At 36.6% G+C, this 19,311-nt stretch overlaps 1 protein-coding gene across 9 annotated transcripts in view; it reads right to left on the reverse strand.

Moving 5' to 3' along the window:
- Positions 1-945: 945 nt before the first annotated feature.
- CCSER2 (coiled-coil serine rich protein 2) overlaps positions 946-19,311 on the reverse strand; it is a 70,152-nt gene continuing 51,786 nt past the window's right edge. For 5 of the 9 annotated variants that reach the window (XM_032191014.1, XM_032191009.1, XM_032191012.1 and 2 more), the window contains exon 10: positions 946-6,156. In XM_032191014.1, coding sequence (XP_032046905.1) covers positions 5,335-6,156 — 822 coding nt within the window. In that variant the 3' untranslated portion in view covers positions 946-5,334. Of the gene's footprint in view, positions 6,157-9,877; positions 9,918-14,624; positions 14,710-19,311 lie in introns of all 9 variants that reach the window. The other 4 variants (XM_032191015.1, XM_032191017.1, XM_032191016.1 and 1 more) reach the window with 2 other exon arrangements.

The following is a 19,311-nucleotide window of genomic DNA, read 5'->3' on the forward strand; positions in this document are numbered from 1 at the left end:
TTAGTCGTTGCATCAGCTGTTGATCATCTGATGATCACTGATAGCATTGGACACCACTGTAATAGTCTTGTCACCAATGAATAGCGTACTTATCCAGCAGAAACCCAAGGCAGGAGGATCCACAAAGATGTAGCTGGCTTTTTAGCTCTCAGATGAGGAAGGTACATAAAACATGTTTGAACTTGGAAGCTCTATCGAGGAGTTCCCCCCACCCCCAAAACCTCTAGAAGTCTTCAAAGATCTAGAAGCTCAAAGTGAAATCTTAGGTTAAGGATTACAAGCATCTGTCTGCAGCACTTTTAAAAAGTTTCTTCTAACTTCACGATTCTCCCCTTTACCGATCCCCAAATTTTGGCTGAAATTTCAAACTTCGATTTCCATCTGCTGAAACATCTTAGATTGAATTAGTGAAACAAATGTCCTTTTCTTGCAAGGATAATAAACCATCCAGACTGTGGGCAAAATACTGATATACGACCAGGAACCCGATGTTCATATGTATGCACTGTGTTGATTTCAACTCCTACATCAAACAACTTGCTCAAATTAATCTGTGATAATAATTTTAACTAGTCAACACAAGAAAACTACAAAATAACCATCTATTTTCCTCAACTGTGCATTAGAATTGAAATAACATACCTGTAAAAACTAACCACATCAGTCCTTGTTCAGCTGGAAACAATAGATTAAGATGTTTAGCTTTTCTAAGTCTTTTTGGTTTTGAATGCTCTCATACTTAAAGTCAGAAGAAAAAAAAAGCCTGCAACTCTGCTGGAAAAAATATAAAAATAAAATAAAATTCTATGAGAAAACATAAAACTGTAAGCTTAAGAACAATCTCTCCTCCCCCCTCCCTCAACCCCTCTCTACAGTGCTATAATTCTGCAGTCAATGATAGATTTAAAAAAAAAATACATAAAGTGAACAGTCAGGAGAAATAGCTACCGATTAGAATTATGACTTTTATTTTTATTCACTAGAGCAACATTGAGGAAAGAATTTTTACATACAGGTTTTAAATCAACTTTACAAGCAAATTCCAATATACAGTATTTACTCTGGTCTGGGTTTAAAAAAACAAAAAATCAACAAAGCAGATATAGTAAGGGTACCTCTTGTTAGCTAGTACTGAATTTAAGATTTCACTGACACTGGCATTATATTGGTTTTATTGTGGTGCTTTTACAGTTAAATAGGCAGTGAGCAGCTTTACCACAACAGTGACTGAATTTCCTCGATAGCATAGTTGGAAGATGACTATACTGAGGCCTACCACCAGAACCGTATTAAATCCACTCTGCTCAGAAAAAAGCCACTATAACAAGATAAGGAATAGCTATGGAAGCCCAATTCAAGAACAGAATTCCATTTGAATGGCAAGAAAATGTCCATATTAAGAGGATTATGTGCTGTGCAAAAACAGAAACACTTCTCCCCCCTCCCCCCGACATGCAAGCTACCCGAGTATGACAGCTCACAATGTGCATATGGTGGTGACATGCAAACAAACCAAATCACAGAGACGGTATGCAGTTTTCTAGCATTGTTACAGCAAATGAGCATTTAGATCAAGGACAAAATTTTAGGTCAAGGGCAAAATAAATTTTCCTGACCTATGATGCAGTCTAGTTGCTATGTCTAACTTCTAATCTCATAGCAGAGACTAAGGAGACCGCTTTTTTTTCCAGAACTATGTGAAAAATTCATTGCAGTTTTGGATTTTCAGGGCCTTTGTGATTATTTTCAGAAAGTGTAACAGTCAGTATTGCACTTTTTCAAACAAAAATATATGCTGAGACCATTATTGTTTAAGGGCTACGCTACTCCTAGGAAAGTTTTGCTGTTGGCCTTGACTGGCAACATGAAGCGCAGGCTTCAGGGAAGGTAATCATCTGGCTGCAGCAGAGTGAAATTCCACAGTAAAATTAACGTCATTGCACAACAAAAATTCAGTACACTCCATGAGTGTTTTTAAACATGCTAGAGTGCATAGCAATGATGTGAAGGTGATGTGAAGATATCTTGGAAACAGCAACACTAGCAGGGAAATCAGTTTCAAACAAAAGCCACGTAGCAGGAGGCATCTAGATTATTTTAGGCACAACTCCAAGCAATAAAGCTCATTTAAAGTGCATTTCTGTTTTTTTCTTGTGTTTATTCACTTGTTAAAACATGTAATTGCCTCTGTACACACATACTGAACAGTAGTTTAATACTTCTGTGAATATTGCACAAAAGAATAAGACATCAAAAATTGCAATAAACCAGTTTTAGATATCTAAAAACAAAAATTGAAAGATATCAAATCCTTCGATTTATGCATTGAGGATAATCTGCACACATACTGATAATACATCTGCAATTTTCATAAAGTAGATAAATTACCTGAAAATACTTCCTTAATCCCATTTGACAAGCTCGACACAACACCCTCTTACCCATTTCCTCCCAACCCATCCTTCACTGAAGCAAGGCTTCAAACTTCACTGCTACTCTTCCCATTTGCCCATCTGCTGACAGGCTTTGCTCGTACTCTGGACTTACTATACATGCAACAGAGCCTTCCCTGGATAACTCAGAAGAGCCAAATTATGCAGTTGTCTTTAACGATATGAGAGATCAGCAGCTGAATACGAACAATTCAGACTAGTATCCGTCTTATCCGTGATCAAATAATGCTTTCTCCAGCTCCATCTTACTAATCTGTCAGAACAAAACAGGGAAATGCAATATATTTGCATCAAATAATATAATCTAGCTATGCTCCTTTAACAGGGAAAACAGAGTATTTTGTTCTTCTGAAAAAAATACGAACCATCTTCTGTTTTATGAAAACACTGATCATCTCTTCGCTTCATTCCTTAATTTTCAGTAAAGGTGCAGATTGATGGATATCTATACTTTTAATTGTAAACCTAAAAATTTTAACACTACTAAAACAGACTGGTGACAGTTTCAGAGTAAGAAGCAACAGAACTTACGATGAAACATCTGTCAATAGCGTTAAGTGAAAATAATCTTTTTAAACAAAACCATTTACAACCAAAAATAAAATAAATTCTCTTCAAGGGAAGTAAACCTGAAAGAAAACAACCTTCCATGGAAGTTTACACGGACCGGAAAACAAATCAGGAATCTGATCATTCCCTCTGCAGTTTTTGAACTCTTGAAAAACACAGTTAGCTGCCAGGAGCTAATTTTGGGGAATATTAAAAAAAAATAATAAATTATTTTCTTATCAAAAGCACATGTTTACGTTGAAGGCCATCTATTTCAATACTTTGCAAGAAAAGGTAAGTTTTCTGGAGAATATTTGTAACAGCAATCTTGACTTACAGTTAATATAAAGTCAAAGTAAACACAACAGCCAAGGTTCTTCTTGTTACTTCCTGGTTACATTCTCTTCACCCCAGCCCCTCAATTAACAGAAAGTCCCTCCCGCAGGTCTCTTAGTTCAGATTCTTATCAGCAGTTCTGAAATAGAAACCCTACCCTACCCTTTCCCCCTGAGCTTCTCATTTTTCTACTTCATTGTCAGTTAAAAGAATTGACAGCATGACAAATCCTAAACCTTTCTTGGACATTAAGTACTGAGAAATTCAAGTCATATGATTTTATCCTTCACCCATTTGACTAAGGTATCCATCAGGATATGCCTAGTCAAAGGGCTTATATTAGAGAAATTGATTATGGAAAATACTCATGAAATGTCTATACCCGTTATGCTTTATTGTTTCAAAGAAAATACTGTAATATGTCAGTGTCCTGTAGGCAAAGACTAGAACAAACTATTACTATATTTCATTTTTTTGTCATTATATGACATATGGGAACAGATTTGGAGTGAAATAATTTTAACAGCCTTCAGCTGCTCACTTTAAAAATCAATTCAAGAGTAGAAAAAATAGCAGTAACATCTAAGATTCAGCGATGGGAAAGAAGCGAAGAATAGGAGATGGGACATAATGTTAAATTCTCAGAACTCCTCAATGGATATGCATATATTCAGCTCACAGCTCATGTGTTACGGTCCCATAGTTGCACCACAATGGGCACATATTTCCAGACCACTTTCAGAAAAAAAAAAAAACTTCTCCTCGAGAGCAGAAGAACATTTTGTTGTTGTTATTTTATTTCCCCAAAGTGCTCCTTCCCAGTTACCATGCATTTCTTCAGAAATTACAAAAAAAAAATTTACAAAAAACTCCAAAAACAAAATACACATCTCTGAAAAACTCTTAGAGTACCAGCTCTGGATTAGGACACAATAGGATTGCTCAAAGCAAGTAAGTGGGGTTAATTCATTATCATCATTATTTAAAAATAGCAGGTTTTTTTTAATACAAGTTTTATTACGTAAAATAGTTTCAAATCCTTACCCATATGGCAAAGTTTGTGCAAACATTTCAAGTCAGGTACTTCAGAGTCTTTCAATATTAAACAGAAATCAATAAATAGAAGTAGTACAATAAAAGTTAAAATATATTAATTAAAATGCATGTTGTGCAACCTCAACATAGGTGTTATGGACCCCTTATTCACCAATTCATAAGAGCCTGTATAAGGTTTTGCACAAGTATCCCTAGCACTGCATTTCAAGAATCTAGCCAGTAACGTGTCTATTGAACACAATACAAACATACCACAGTATCTTAACAAATGATGATGTTTAAGAGAGAAGATCCGTTTCACCCTGTGAAATCTGCTTACTGTCTGTGAAGAGTGAAAATGAGATAAATAAAGAACATAGCAACTTCATATTACAGCAAAACAAAACAACACAAACCACCCAACCTGTCAGATTAAATAACATTAAATATGTCAGTCTTGAGATAATGATAAATACAAGGATTTTTGCATAGGCCTCTGGAATACAGAGTCAGAATTATGGCCAATAAAACATCCACTAATAAGTCTAATTTTCTACCACTCCAGCCTAACGAGTACTCAGAACCAAGAAGTTAAACCAAATAGTAATTTCATTAGCTAATTAATCAAGTTAACAGAGGTAAGAAATGATTTCTGCCTTCCTGGATACACAGTGCAGCACTCCGGTATTCATGGTCACTGGACTTCAGTACATGATTAAGATCACTGTGCAATACAATCATTAATACAGAATTACAATACAATTTAACACTCAGGAACTGCTGCACTGCTCATAACATGATCTTCAGAACATAACAATAGCATACACGAACACAAAAGGAAGATGCTCTTTTTGCTGTTCACTCCGGATTTGTAGGCTGTAGATAAAGCAACCTCAATGGCAGTTGATATATAGGAAGTAATTTAACATGAGATACCATTCAATGAGATGTAGGTATGTTCTCAATGTGTCTTTGGTTTAGGGAGGCGGGAATACCGATTAGAGAGCAAACTGTCCCCAGAATGCACAACGGTATTCTGTGTTTGCACATTTTCCTTTCTCTGTACTGGTGGCTTTGGGATGTTCGTCTTCAGACAGGTGTTTTGAGGCTCTTGAGACACCGGTGTGGATTTCTGGCTGCTCGTTTGCTTAGATTTAACAAAGGACATAGTTGGTGGGCGAAGTTTGGACACCTTCTGACTCTGTTTACCCTTTAGATCATCTGGACCAGATGTTGGCTGTAGCTGAGTCGAACTACTTGATGGTAGAAGCTCAGGTTCCTTGGAAGCAGCGGAATGATTTGCAGATCGTGCGAGTACAGCCGCTGTAGGAGGCACTAAAGCATTTGGGGGCTTTGTAATTCTTAAAGTCTTTGGCCGAGAAGCCTGGTATGTGAATGAGGGTTGACCTTTCACAGCTAACTCAGTCTGCACCTCTCTAGCATCACCTCGTGCAGAGGTCTGAAAACAAGAACGAGATGATAACGTCCCTTCCTTATTACTAGCCACCTCTCCAGGGTCTTCAGTGTTTTTATTTTTCATATTTTCTAAATACGATGTACTCTCATCTTTTATGTTTAATTGTATGTTCATTGAAGTGTTTACATCATTCAGGCTATTTGTAAGAGACACACTTGCAGCATTTTGATTCTCATGATTGCCATTTTCATGCACACCATATTTAGAATATTCACTGTGGGCCTCGATATGTGGCATTTTTACTAGTTTTCCCTGGGCGAGGTCTGTGGAACTGGGAAGGCTGCTGGAAGGCTGTAGTACTTGAGGCTGTTCAAGAGAGAAGAATGCAATAACACATTAGGCACAGGAAACTCCAGATAACATTCTGAACCCAAAGTATGCTGATTGGATGCTTGATAACAGCTGTATATCTTTTTTAAAATCAAAACTTTGACTTGATAAAACAGGATGGTTCATGGGACATGTACAAACATGATTTGTAACTTAGGTGCAAAGTTAAACCATCACTGAAATACACAGCAACATAAAGACCAGAAAAAAAATGGATTCGCTTAAAGTAAGAACATGAAGAAGGCTTGGTTGATGGCTTTGCCCTAGTCTGCAGTACACCCTAAGAATGACAAATACCGATCAAATTCTGACTTAAGTTCTTAAACAACTGCAACAGCTATCAGACTGTATCCATCTTTTAATTTCTATTCACTGCACACTCAAATTAGCTGTCCCAAAACTTTCATCAGTGCTACACACTATACAGGCATGAAAGGAGTTCAATGGACCACATGAATTTGTGGTGCGTTTTCTTCACCTAACCAAGGTCAGAAAATTGGATACAGATATGCTGTAATTTAGGTCACTGAACAGATTTAGGCAACCGTTTGATACTGAAATGAATTCAAATGGACTGATAAAGAAACCATCTTCAACAAAACAGTACAAAGTACATGTGAAGCTACAGATCACATACTGCCACCCTAATAACCAAGGAGATAAAGATAACTTGATGAAGCCTTTACATTTTGCCAGAAGAGGCATTCTAGAATCAGACGAGAATTGCCAATACCTCTTTCTGGGTCACTTCTACATTTATTTTTTTTGCTCTTCCCTCTAAAAAAAAAACTAAATGTGTACACAAACACATCTTGGACCTTAAACTTGTACACAGATCTTGGAAGAATTATTTAAAAAAAAAAAAAAAAAAAATCAATGCATGGCAAACCCCCAAACCTAGTAAACTTTAAACTATAATTTTTAGCAAGTTTTAGGTTTGAATTATTTTCTTATTTTCCTCATAAAGGGAAGACACTCAACTACAACAAGCTATTCCTATCCCTAAAGTTTTCTGAAACTACCTGAATTCTTACTAAGAGATAGTACGGACACAGTAGACAGATTTATAACATTTGTTTACGAGTGAAATACAGTTCTATGACAAAGCAATAATGTTTATCTTTAGGGATTATGTCACCTCAGTCATCCTCTTGAATTATCCTCAACTTGTAAATGGGAAAGCCAACTGTAGTCTTTTTAGCTACTAGAATTAGCAGAGAGAATGTGATAATTGTGCGTGCCAAAGTCGATTCTAGGAAGAGAGAGTATCTCAATATTCTTTAGATTTTCATCTTTCACCCAGCAGGATTACTGCAGAAAACCAAATCCTCAGAAGTTCATCATCAAGAGAAAAGTTTAATAGTAATGAGAGAACTACCAAGGTTTCTTGATCTAATTCAGATTTACTGGAGCGTTTCCTACTTAGTATAACCAGTTCTGCCTGTAAGGAAAGGCAACATCTAAGTTGGACCGGTGATAACAGCAAGCAATAGACAAGGAAGTGCAAACATGTTGAGCAGTCTGAATACAAATTGTTTTGGAAAGAAGTAAAGAAGATTTTATTATTTATTTTTTTAAAAGTGTCAGATGAATATCAAAACATTACTCCAGAAGTAATGTGTTTTTCCTTACTTAGCCAAAACTACCTTATTTCTGTGAGTGCTGTCAAATGAAGAACTATCCTTCTTAAGCAAACAATCCTACAGAAGGGAAGCAATAAGCACAAGAAGCAGTTCTATATTTTAAGAGTTACAGCTTAAAAAAAAGAATCCTCCTGACATTTTCCTAATTTCAGTATTCCTGTAATGGTTTACAGAAATCATTATCCTTCCACCTTAGGAGTTGAAAGACAAATGTTAGCCATAATGATTCATTGTTTTGAGACCATGCTTGCAATAACAGAACTGCTAAAAATGAGAGCAGAAACCAAAGCAATACATACCTGATTACTGTATAAATACTTAAGTAATTCAGATTTTCTAATCTGAATGAAGGCAAAAATTAGTAAATTTATAGCAAGCAGTATTGTGTCAAATCCAAATACATAAAAATAATTGTCAAAAAACTTTTCCCCCTCACCTAGAAAGGGTTTCTAAACACCAGTCTTAAAAAAAAATACAGATAATTATTTTATCTGATTCTATAAATCCTAGCTTTATATCAAATAATGCCGGTTATACTAATCAGCGAAATAAAAAATTTAAGTTATAGAAAAAATTAAACTTCTACAAGAAGTTAACAGAAAAATGCAATACACCAAAGAAACAAGGTTTCTATAATGATATTTCAATGATATTTTTGATAAGAGATATTTGAGCTTTTCCATTTTGACAATTTTGCATTTAATGCTTTATATAGAAAAATAGCCAGTTATGTACTTTCTTCATTATCTTTCATAACCTAAAAGGGTCTAAGCAGTATAATTTTCATGAAGTTAGCAATTCAAAAGTAGAAAACAGCTACATGCACAGAATTATGAGGAGGGCAGTACAGCTATGGTATTATCTTTCTCTAATTTGCTTTAAATACTGTACTGTTTCCTAACACTGAGTTTCTATTTAGTCTAAGTCCATCCGGTTTGCTACACATTACCACTCAAGATTACAGTGAAAGCAGAAACACTTCCAAAATATGCAAGTAAATGTCTACACGGTATTCAACGCTGAAGATTGCATTATCTTCATCCGCAGCTTACATCTTTGCCTTATACATAAATTTTGTTTTTATCAGGGAGGCTTAAATTATGACTAGGTAGTAATGAAAGCACCAGCAGAAGGATAAGCACTTGGTGAAATCCACCATGAGAAGGAGGGGGTAATAGGAAGAAGCATTCCACCTTCTAAGGAGATTTTATTTCATGGAAGTCTTAAACAAGTTTGTCATCTGCCTTGCTCTAAATACTGTTTGGATATTTCAGGGAGGTACAGACTATGACTTGGTGTAGACTGTCATTCTAGGAGTGTTTATTGGACAAAAATAGAAGTAAACTGTTCGGGGAGACAAAAAACACCTGCACGCCTTTGTGGTACTCCTGAAATCTGAAACTGAACTCTAAAACATTTCTAGTACCACGCAACTGAGGAAAATTAATTCTCCCCAAAACGAAAGTACATTAAACAAAATGCTTCATGCACGCATTTCTTTTTTGTGAGACGAGGGAACAGTCTTTTCTGTAATGGCAAGAGCTTTAAAGACTTGGATATACTGATGCATCAAAAAGACTAAATTACAGTTCCTACCGCATTAGGCTAAGATTCTTTTGTTTCTCTCATCATCCAGAGAAAAGTGACAACACATCTGCAAAGAGGTTTACCATTAATATTCAGTACTGAACCACTGAGATAGTTTTCCAACAAAAAGCCAATAAAGATACAAATATTTTATACTGAAAGTAGTTGTATCAGTGTGGCCATAACAGTAATAGTCTTTGCAGTATCCTTACTATAAAATTCCCTTCAGTTTTGCTTTGGTTATTCTTTATCTCTAATCTGGATACCCATCTCAATTCCCCATACAATAACTCTGCAGAATGAAATATAGACATTTTCTCCCTGTGGTATTTTGAGGAACGAAGGAAGCGAAGCAATGGGAAATCAGAACTGCATGCACATCTCCAATAGACATGCATCATGCACAGGGCAAAAAAAGTGAAAATGCATGAGGAGGAGATGGGAAAAAATCTGAAGTTGTACTGTACCACGCTTTATCACAGAAGTAATGGACTAACTTCTCAACTCCTTGCCAATGGCATAATGGGAAAGCAGAGACAAGAAAAAGACAAGGACAATGATGTCAGAGGACCAAGACAAAACACTGAGCAATTGCCATGACAGAACTGCAACTTTTCATCATTTAAATTGCAATTAGCACATCCCCCACTTGTTTTTAATCCATCTTCAAGAAACAAAAATAGCAGTAGTGTTGCAGTAGTAGTAATGCAGTACGAACAATATTTATAGCAAGACTTGCACAGAACACCTTTGTTCTTCAAACTTGAAGTCTTTAACATATTTCATCTCTTGAACTCCAAATACCATTAAGAATAGTAAATAGAATTTGTGTATGATTAAAAATGTATGCAACAGAAATGTCTGCATCCACGTATATACACATTGTTAGGTATCTAATGAATAGCAACGTCATAAGATAAACTGTATTACATATTTTGACCTCGCTGCCTTTACCCATCTTGCTTGCAACTCACTCATGAGCCTGAGAAGACTCCAAGCTATCAGTTTCTTCTTTTTGGAAAGGGGTAAGGAGCAAGGAAGAAGACAAACCTTCTTGATCAGAAACTGAAACACTTACTGGGCAATCTGACATCCTTATCTCACTGCCATGGCAAAATCCAAGATTTTGCACCTTAAATCTGTAGCATTTGTCAATACTTTCATTGTGGATTTTTTTCCCCCCATTCTCTTCCATCTAGCTGTACCACACCTGTATTTCAAAATCATGAAACAGTATTCTACAGCATGTTGTATTACCTCAAACTACAATACAAAACAAGCCCAATATTTTCTTATTGGGCTTGATTGTGTTGTGTTGTTTTTTTTTTTTCCTTCTCCAAACCATCATTCCCCCTTGTACAGGGTAGTACAATAATTAGTAATATGACATAGCATGGACTTTTTTCTGTGTAGTCTGTATATAAAAACAGCTTCCTACAAGAAAAATATTGTCTTAAAGAAAAATGACTGGAAATTATATATAGCAATATCAAGGCAGGTATTTCATCCATAAACTCTGATATATGTGCAACAAACAAAATTATGACCACAAATAAAATTGAGTTTTGTCTGCAAACACAACCAATTAGGTACAAGAAACATTTCCACTGTAGTCCAAGCTGCACACTAATCTCCCACAGCACAAACACGTTATGTATAAAGGACAATAATATAATCATTCCAGGACATTTTTAATACTTTGTCACTTCACATGAGGGTCATAAAACTTCCAAGGCAGTTTTCTGAGGCAAATTTGTCCTCCTAACATGAACACTTCGCACCCCATACCAAGAACTTGAATTGGTCAATAAAGTCTTAGATTAATCACAGAAGCACATGATAATGTAAAGCAATATACCCCGCTTTAAAAAAATGCGAGAAAAAGTAAAGCACGCACCTGATTTATAGTCAACATGCATACAGCAGCTTTCTTGTTGGTGATAAAAACCTACATATCACCTGCTAGAATTAAATTACCTTTATTTGTAATGCTTTAATACAGAAGCTCTAAATCTCCCCACAAAGTACATAGTAAACAGATGTGAACTGCAATTCTTGAGGTGAGCAACAAAACAGTTTTCATCTGTTTTTGCATGGAGAAGAACTTGAGGTTAGGTGTCTACTGAAACTGGTATAATATTTTAATTTTAATAGTTTATAGTCAGTTCATTGAAAATGTGTATTCTACATGCTGCATTTCTAGAGCTGCATCAGTAAAGCTCCAGAATACAAACACAAAAGTTTCAAGTGGCATTGAGGAAAGCTTGCTATGTCATCAAGATATATATCCTATTACCAAGAAAAAAAAGGAACACAGCATAAGAGCCGAGTTCAACACGAATTATATGAATAAAAACCGTACATTGATTTCTTTTTTTTTTTTTTTTTTTTTTTTTAAGAATGAAATTGTATTATTGGGAAATGGTTATGAAATATAAAATCCTGAATTGTTTCTCAGGCTGTTGAAACAACAGGAAGTTAAAGTACTACAAAAATAGTTCTCATTGAAATTACAAAACACAGTATCCAATTCCAAAGCACAGTAGCAAGGTGTTATGGCAGGCTCTTAGGACAACTTAAGCAGTAGGGATGGTGACCCTGTAACTGGTGCTAACTAAACTGTTTACATGACAGTATTATAATATTACATAGCAGGGAGATGGTACCTGTCCTGTATATGCTATACTTTTATGGCTGCTGTAAACTAAATAGGAACAATTTAGAGATTTATACCCTCAATCTACTGTGTTTGCAAGTGTTTTATGTATCCATCACCTATCAACAAGACAGCAAAGAAACCTACATCATTCACAAGCGCAGACGCTACTTTAGGTTTGGAATCCTGAATTTCAGTGTCTCCCAGAATGGTTGGGGTTGGCAGGGACCTCCGGAGGCCATGTGGGCCAAACCCCCTGCTCAGGGCCTCCCAGAGCAGGGTGCCCAGCACCACATCCAGGTGGCTTTTAAAGATCCCTAAAGAGGAGTCTACCACCTGTCTGGGCAGCCCATGGCAGCGCTCCATCACCTGTGCAGTAAGGAAATGCTCCCTGGTGTTGAGACTGAACGTCTGGTGCTCCGGTTCATGCAGACTTTGGGCAGAATTTACAGAAGTGCCTGAATTCCAGCATCTCCAGACAAAAAAAAAATGGCCAAACAAAACTGAGATTCCTTTGTGGTCCCAACACCTTCTCTATATTATTGCAAAACAACATTAATTTGACTGTAAGCTTTTCCTGTTCTTAGTGGTGACACCCAGCTCACCACTTGCCTCAAAACCCCACCTTTGGCATTCCCTGCCAACTCAAAAGACAGGAGACTTAAAACCACAAAACCAAGGGAAGATGTAGTGTGGGGACAGAAGGATGCTAATGATAATTCTAGTAGTATGCTTCTTCATGGGATCCTGCTCTAAAAAAAAAAAAAAAGTCACTGACCTTGTGAGTATCAGATGAATTTCCAACCTAACTCTCAATTTATATTTAATTTTTTCTCAGCCTTGATCAAAAAGATAAATACTTCGACAAAGAAAAATGCTAGAAACAATTATTAAAAAAAAACATTTTCCTGAGCAGCAATTAGAGTTTAGGTTGATAACCAGTTAGGTTAATCATATCAATTTTAACCTACTTTATTTCCATTACTATCAATTCATACAACTTAATACATATGATGTATACTAAAAAAATCCAACCAACTTTAGTAATGGAAGCTCGCTATGGAGTTCCTGAAAAAGAGGCTGCTGCTGTTGGAAGAACGAAGTCAGGGCTCAGAACAGGGAAGAGATGAGCAAAGTTTTCTTCTTTGTAAAACAGTCGGTGTGAATAATGTGGCAACAGATGCACACATCTGGCAGCTTGGACAGCACCATCCCATTCTGACTATGATTGGTAAGCTCCCAAAACATGGTATTTATATGTTTCTCAGATCTAATACCTCTCTTTACAAAGTATTTCTCTGCTGACAGGACAGCAGCCTAGCTATGCTGTGCTACGGCTTCCTCTAGCCAGAAACAGACCACACGATGATCAGCTTTTGGGGTTCTACATTCTTTTGGGCTTCTACATTCATTACACTTACACATATGCACACACAGAAACAAGGCAAATCCCTCTATGGCATAGAGAAAAGCCTATGAGACACGGAGTGCATTCCTGGTGAGTTGATTGAATGAATACTGTCACAGAAACGTCAAGAGAGTATTTGAAATACAATTTGAGATATTTTACAAGATTTTTTTTCTTGCATTTGAAATAATCTTAGTGTTATTTCAAATAACGAAATAGATGTAAGCTTAGTTTTCCAAGGTGCAGCTTATTCTTCAGATCTCTGCTGGGCCTGGAAATCTTAGTGTTTCCATAATTTTACTGCATTTCCTGTCCAAATACACTCTTAGACATTGCTAAGCAAACACTGTAATTTTCAAATTACAGTAAGTTTTTAAAATATAACTTTAGCTTTATTAACCAGTTATATTTCTCTGAACAATTAACCGTTTACAATGCAATACCCAAGCACAAAATAAGACTTACCAGTTCTCTATGATTATGTAAGCACACATTTTTAAAATCAGCAATTGTCTTGTTTTGCAGATCCAAGCCAAGAGAACAAAAGCATCTCAAAACAGCCCGTCTTATAGCTAGCACAAAAGCAATGTTAGCAAATCATGCAGGTTTTGCAACAGCCACTTCAGTGTATTAGAAGTCTTTTTACAATGAACATCATGAGGAAAAAAACACTAGTTTCAGGAAAGCTCTTCTGTAAGTTAAGAAAACTTCTTGTGAGAGGCAATGACAATTACTTTTCTCACCAATATTTTTATGTACTTCCACAACACATTTATGTAAATACATCCACATATGCATACATGCAGACTCATGAGCAAACAGAACACACAAATAGGAGAGTATATTACGGCCATGAAAAAGGGAAAAATGCAGCAAGCAAGAATTATGTTAAGACGAGACGGGAAACGGGGGCCTATTTGGTTTTGCCTGAGGAAATGCTGAAGTAAATCAGCGTTTAATATCTGTTATAAAGCTCTAAGTTGTAGCTGCTTATATGCTGGGTGAAGGAAGCAATTTGGTTAGCCACAGACTGTTGTGTATGCCTGTAAATCTGCCTGAAAAGGAGGATACTACGAGATGAACAGTGCGTGCAAAGGGAAAGCTTCTACTGGAACACAGTGAGGGAGATGAGTGAGAGGTACAGACTCACTCTGTCTGCGGTGCGGTGGAACAGTCCGAGGGATGCCCTGGAATGAGCCCTGCCAGGGAGAGAAGGAGGGAGCAGAATACCCACCCTGTGCAGAAAGAGAGAGGGGGAGAAGTATAATAAAAAAAGAGAACAGGGAAAAACAAGACACCAAAAAGCCACACCAACCTTTTCTGTTTTCCCCCAGAAAGGCATCATTATATTCACAGTTTTGCCACTTTAAGGCAGCCTTAAAGTCCACATTACAATACCCTAAACTAGCCAGAAGTCTTATACACATCCATTTGAATTCAATAGGTATGTAACATTTCTGTTATTTTAACGGAGAAATATAGGAGCTGAACTTTTCGTGTTAAAATGGCTGCTACAATTGTTATTTTCATAGCTTTCAGAAATGTTTTTAAAATGTCTCCCTGATTAGTACATTGGTGAACAATACCAAGCCACTAGGAAAACAACCAGCTTCAGTTTACAACAAAAAGATTCTATCTCAAAATACATTTCCTAGCAAAGCCTGGTGCATTTTGATAGTATTATTTAATGTGAAAGAGGAGAGGTGGCATTTAAATGTTTTCCTTGTGTTTCGTTTTAAGAGCTTGAGCTTTCTTCTACAGGATCAGAGAACTGTGACTATGTAAGTCAATGACACGCAAGGCTTGGCTGTCAGATGTTTCAGGTAACTGAAGTGACCCAAGGAAAAGTCGCTTTATGTAGTTTATGATTTTTCCCTTTAAAGGAAACCTACCCAAGTTGGAATTACCCTTTTAAGTTAGACAATCTTGGTTTCTTATTTCAGTAAGACAGGTTTAAGTCTTTACTATCCCTTTACTTACCAATTGAAAACATCTGTTTCAGCACACTCTGGAATACTGGTGCTGAGAATAAGGACTGCCACTGCCTCCTGCCTACCAGTAACCACCAAAGAGCAAGAGCAAGCATTTGTGGCATTCCCTTACACAGCAGGTACAATACATCTGAACAAGCATCTCAATCAGAAGTGACAGGAACACCATCTGCCCCACTCCTCTTGTTTCTCTGCTGGCCTATCAGTTGCACATCAGATTGCCCTTTGTCCAAGGCTGAACAAATAATTCAGCAATATTTTATTTCCATGCTTCTTTTAAAAGACTATTAAGCATCAAATTATTTCTACAAAAATATTTTTCTTTATCCCAGCAGAACTTTAAACTACCACTTGTCTTCATCTAATTAGATTTTACCCATCATTACTCCAAGTTTCATTCCTGTTAAAACATAACAATGCAACCCATTTAAATCAAGTCTTGGACTTTGTTAGCTAGAACACAAACTAGAACAGGAAATAAAGGAAAAAGTTGAGAAGACTACTTGATTCTTCAGAAGCTGAGACAGAATAATTACTTGAAAGAAATTGCAAGGATTTTTTTTTATCCAATTATCTCTAGATGGAGATATTGATTATTTAACATGTTCTTACAGTCCTCCATCAGTAGTCATCAACACTCACAATTTTCAGACTGCTGCATGAAAGAACATAACTAGTTTCAGTCAAGTGGTATTACAAAACACTGTAATATATTGTCTTTAAAACAGAAATATTCCTAGAAACAAGATGAAATGATCACTGTACAAAAGACAACTACATTTTTCAGGCCAGCTGTAGTAGGTTTGCTCACATTTTATCCTGTCAGGGTGGAAGAAGAACAACAACAAACTCTTTCCATTCTCTAAACATCTAAACAAAACACAATCTCCAGACTGTAGAAAGCCCAGTATCATCAGGTACAGGTCCCATCTTCTAAAGGCCTCTTCAACGTGGCAATGTGTGGTGGTGTTTTTTTGTCATTAGTGGTGTTTGGTATTTTTCCTGTTAGATTTCTTTGACATTAAGGCGTTAAATAAAGAGGAGTAGTGAAAATTCGATATCCTCTTCCTTCCTTTAAAGGAAGAGATTAAGACAAGTACAAGCCAGCTGACCTACAAAAGTTATGATATTATTATAAAAGTATTTAGATGTATTTAGATGTCTTGATACATTCCAGTACTTTTTAAGCATTCATATTAGCACTTCAAAGCACAGCCCTAAATACAGTCTTCTCCATAATTCTTCATGGTATTTAATCATTACTTATTGACTGGAGAAGGAAATGAAGAAAAGGCAAATAACTTCTTCCAGTGTTTTGCCTGCTAAACTAAACCACTCTCCAGGCATGGTTCAGTTCCCTTCTCACTGATGCCAGAGAACATTCTATAAGCTGAGAAGCAGAACCAGCTATTCCTCCGACAGCAGTCTTCAGAGATTGGCCTGCATGGAGCAATGTAATCTCAAATAAAAGCTAAATTTCTCCTTTGTAGAAATCACAATAGCATTGCCTAATTGTACATTACATAAAGTAATTAAAAATCAACATCAGTGGAACCAAATAAGGAACAAGAAATACAGTGTTGGGAATTTATTAGTGTGGGTATTTTAAGTTGATTTTTTTTTAATGATAAAGACTGTACTGATCCTCAAGTACATTACATTAAGAGAGGTATCTGACAGTAAGGCTGGCTTAAGAAAAGATTACTTATAATAGTATTTTACAGAACTTCAGCAACGAAATCTACAAAGCTCTTCTTTCTAGAATGACTCACATTCACTCCCCCATTAGGCAGACATATGCTGATGCTCCCAAGAAATCCAAAGAACAGGAAAAAAACACATACACACAAATAAGCGTGTCTCCTAGATTATGGCATATATTTAAAACACACAAAAAATAGTAGTTTCCTAATGAATATAGGGAAGAAATGTGAAAAACAATCTTTTTTTTTTGCTTGACTATTAAAGAGCCTCTAAATATAATAAGCAAACAATGGTAGAATTGAAAGATGAAAACACAACTTATCTAAGTGTTTATTTAAAAAAATGGATTATGCAAAAGTGCAAAAACCAATAATATTCTTCTGGGTCCTGAACCTTAGTGTGATGCAGGTCTTTACACCTGCACTTTACTGTTAGCCAGCAGTCCCCACAGTTCCTCCCCTCAGCTGTTATGTGCATCTGGGCCCTAAACACCGAAGTCCCATTCCTCTCATTTCCCAGATACCGAAATTGTGAAACAACAAAAACATTTCAACGGGAAACTGATTCAGAATTTAGTACCAGGCAAAATACTCAGGAAAACCGTGGAAAAACGAGAGCAATTGAGATCATCAAGCAGCCTACAAACCAGAATAAAGTGATGAATGTTTTTCACAGAACCTGAGGAACTGTACAATTGCAGCTAAAACATTTGACCCTGAAGTTTTGACCTTCACTGCACTGCAAAACCTGGTGGGGGCCAGGAGGATTCGTTTTTAGAAAACTGCTACTACAAAGATATTAAGGCCAGAGTTTTCCATTGCTAGGAAAAGACCTCAACCTTAGAATAAGCAATCACATGAATAAAAGCAACTGCTTTTGCCAGAGCAGGACAAGAGAAATAGTACTAAGGTACTGCTGCACAGTAATCTTAGACCAACAGCCAAACATTGCGGCTATTTTTCCAAGGATACACCAATATCCAAAACCACTACTGCTTTGCTTTAGAATGTCTTTCCTGTTACAGGAACAAATGCAGGAAAAAGCCACTTTTATCCACGTCTATCTTTGCTGTCTCACCTAGCCTTGCCAGCTGCCTCACACAAACTCAGAGCACTACCTCATGAACAAATTTACAATGACATACTCCAAGTATCAATGAAAACAAAATGTTTTTGCAGCTGCTTCCTTTTGCTAGCCTACCACCCAGGAAGATTATAAATGAGCAGCTCTGACATGCAATGGTATTTTTGGAAGTACAGAACACCGAGTTTTATGTGCTGGTTGTAGACTGAACAAACAAGAACCGCTGTGTAAGATTTAAAGGACTTGTGCTCTGCACATGCCTACGTGTCATGCAGCATCACTGGAACAAAGCAAGAAGCAGATGCACAACAAGAATATCTAGTCCAGTCATGGTACTTTGTTGCCAAGAAAGTACATGCATTAGTGGTATTTTTGTTAGTATGTTAAAACAGATCAGCAAGTGAACAGCACAGCAGAGAAGTGCTGGACAACGGGAGAAACCTACGTCAGATGTGAAGATAAACACTTACATAGCAACTAGGCTTCAATACCTGGAAATTTGAAGTTGCAGAGTCAAAGCATACTGAAGATTTATAGCTCAGGGAAGAAAATACTCGAAAACAACAATACAAAGACAACCAAAGCATTATGAAGGTTCACCAAAACAATTGATGTGCAAGGCCTTGGAACAAGCAGCTGGAACAATACACTAATGGAAGGTAAAGAGTATCTCAGCACAGAAGTAGAAAAGAGGTGTAGCAAAGAACAAGAATATGCATGCTCCTGTGCACACTGAGTTTTTCTATTGTTTTACCAGAGACAAGAGTGCAATTATATATAACCTTTAAGAAGCAAAATAAATCTCATCACTACTTGCTATTCTGAGACAGTGGAGAAAGTCAGCTCTTACTGTTCCTATTTACTGTTTCAAGGCACAGGAGAGCACTTGAATCATGTTCTGCTAAGGAACTGGACCTCAGGGCCAGAATTTTTTTTTACAGGCATGTTCATCCAAATTCAGGGGTTTATAGTTAGCTTAATGTACTTTACTTCTCAGCATCTGCAAACAACCTTTCTAGTTCACGACATCAAATAACTTGACAATAGAAATTGAAGACA

This window comes from Aythya fuligula, chromosome 7, assembly GCF_009819795.1.
Source record: "Aythya fuligula isolate bAytFul2 chromosome 7, bAytFul2.pri, whole genome shotgun sequence".
NCBI lineage: Eukaryota > Metazoa > Chordata > Aves > Anseriformes > Anatidae > Aythya > Aythya fuligula.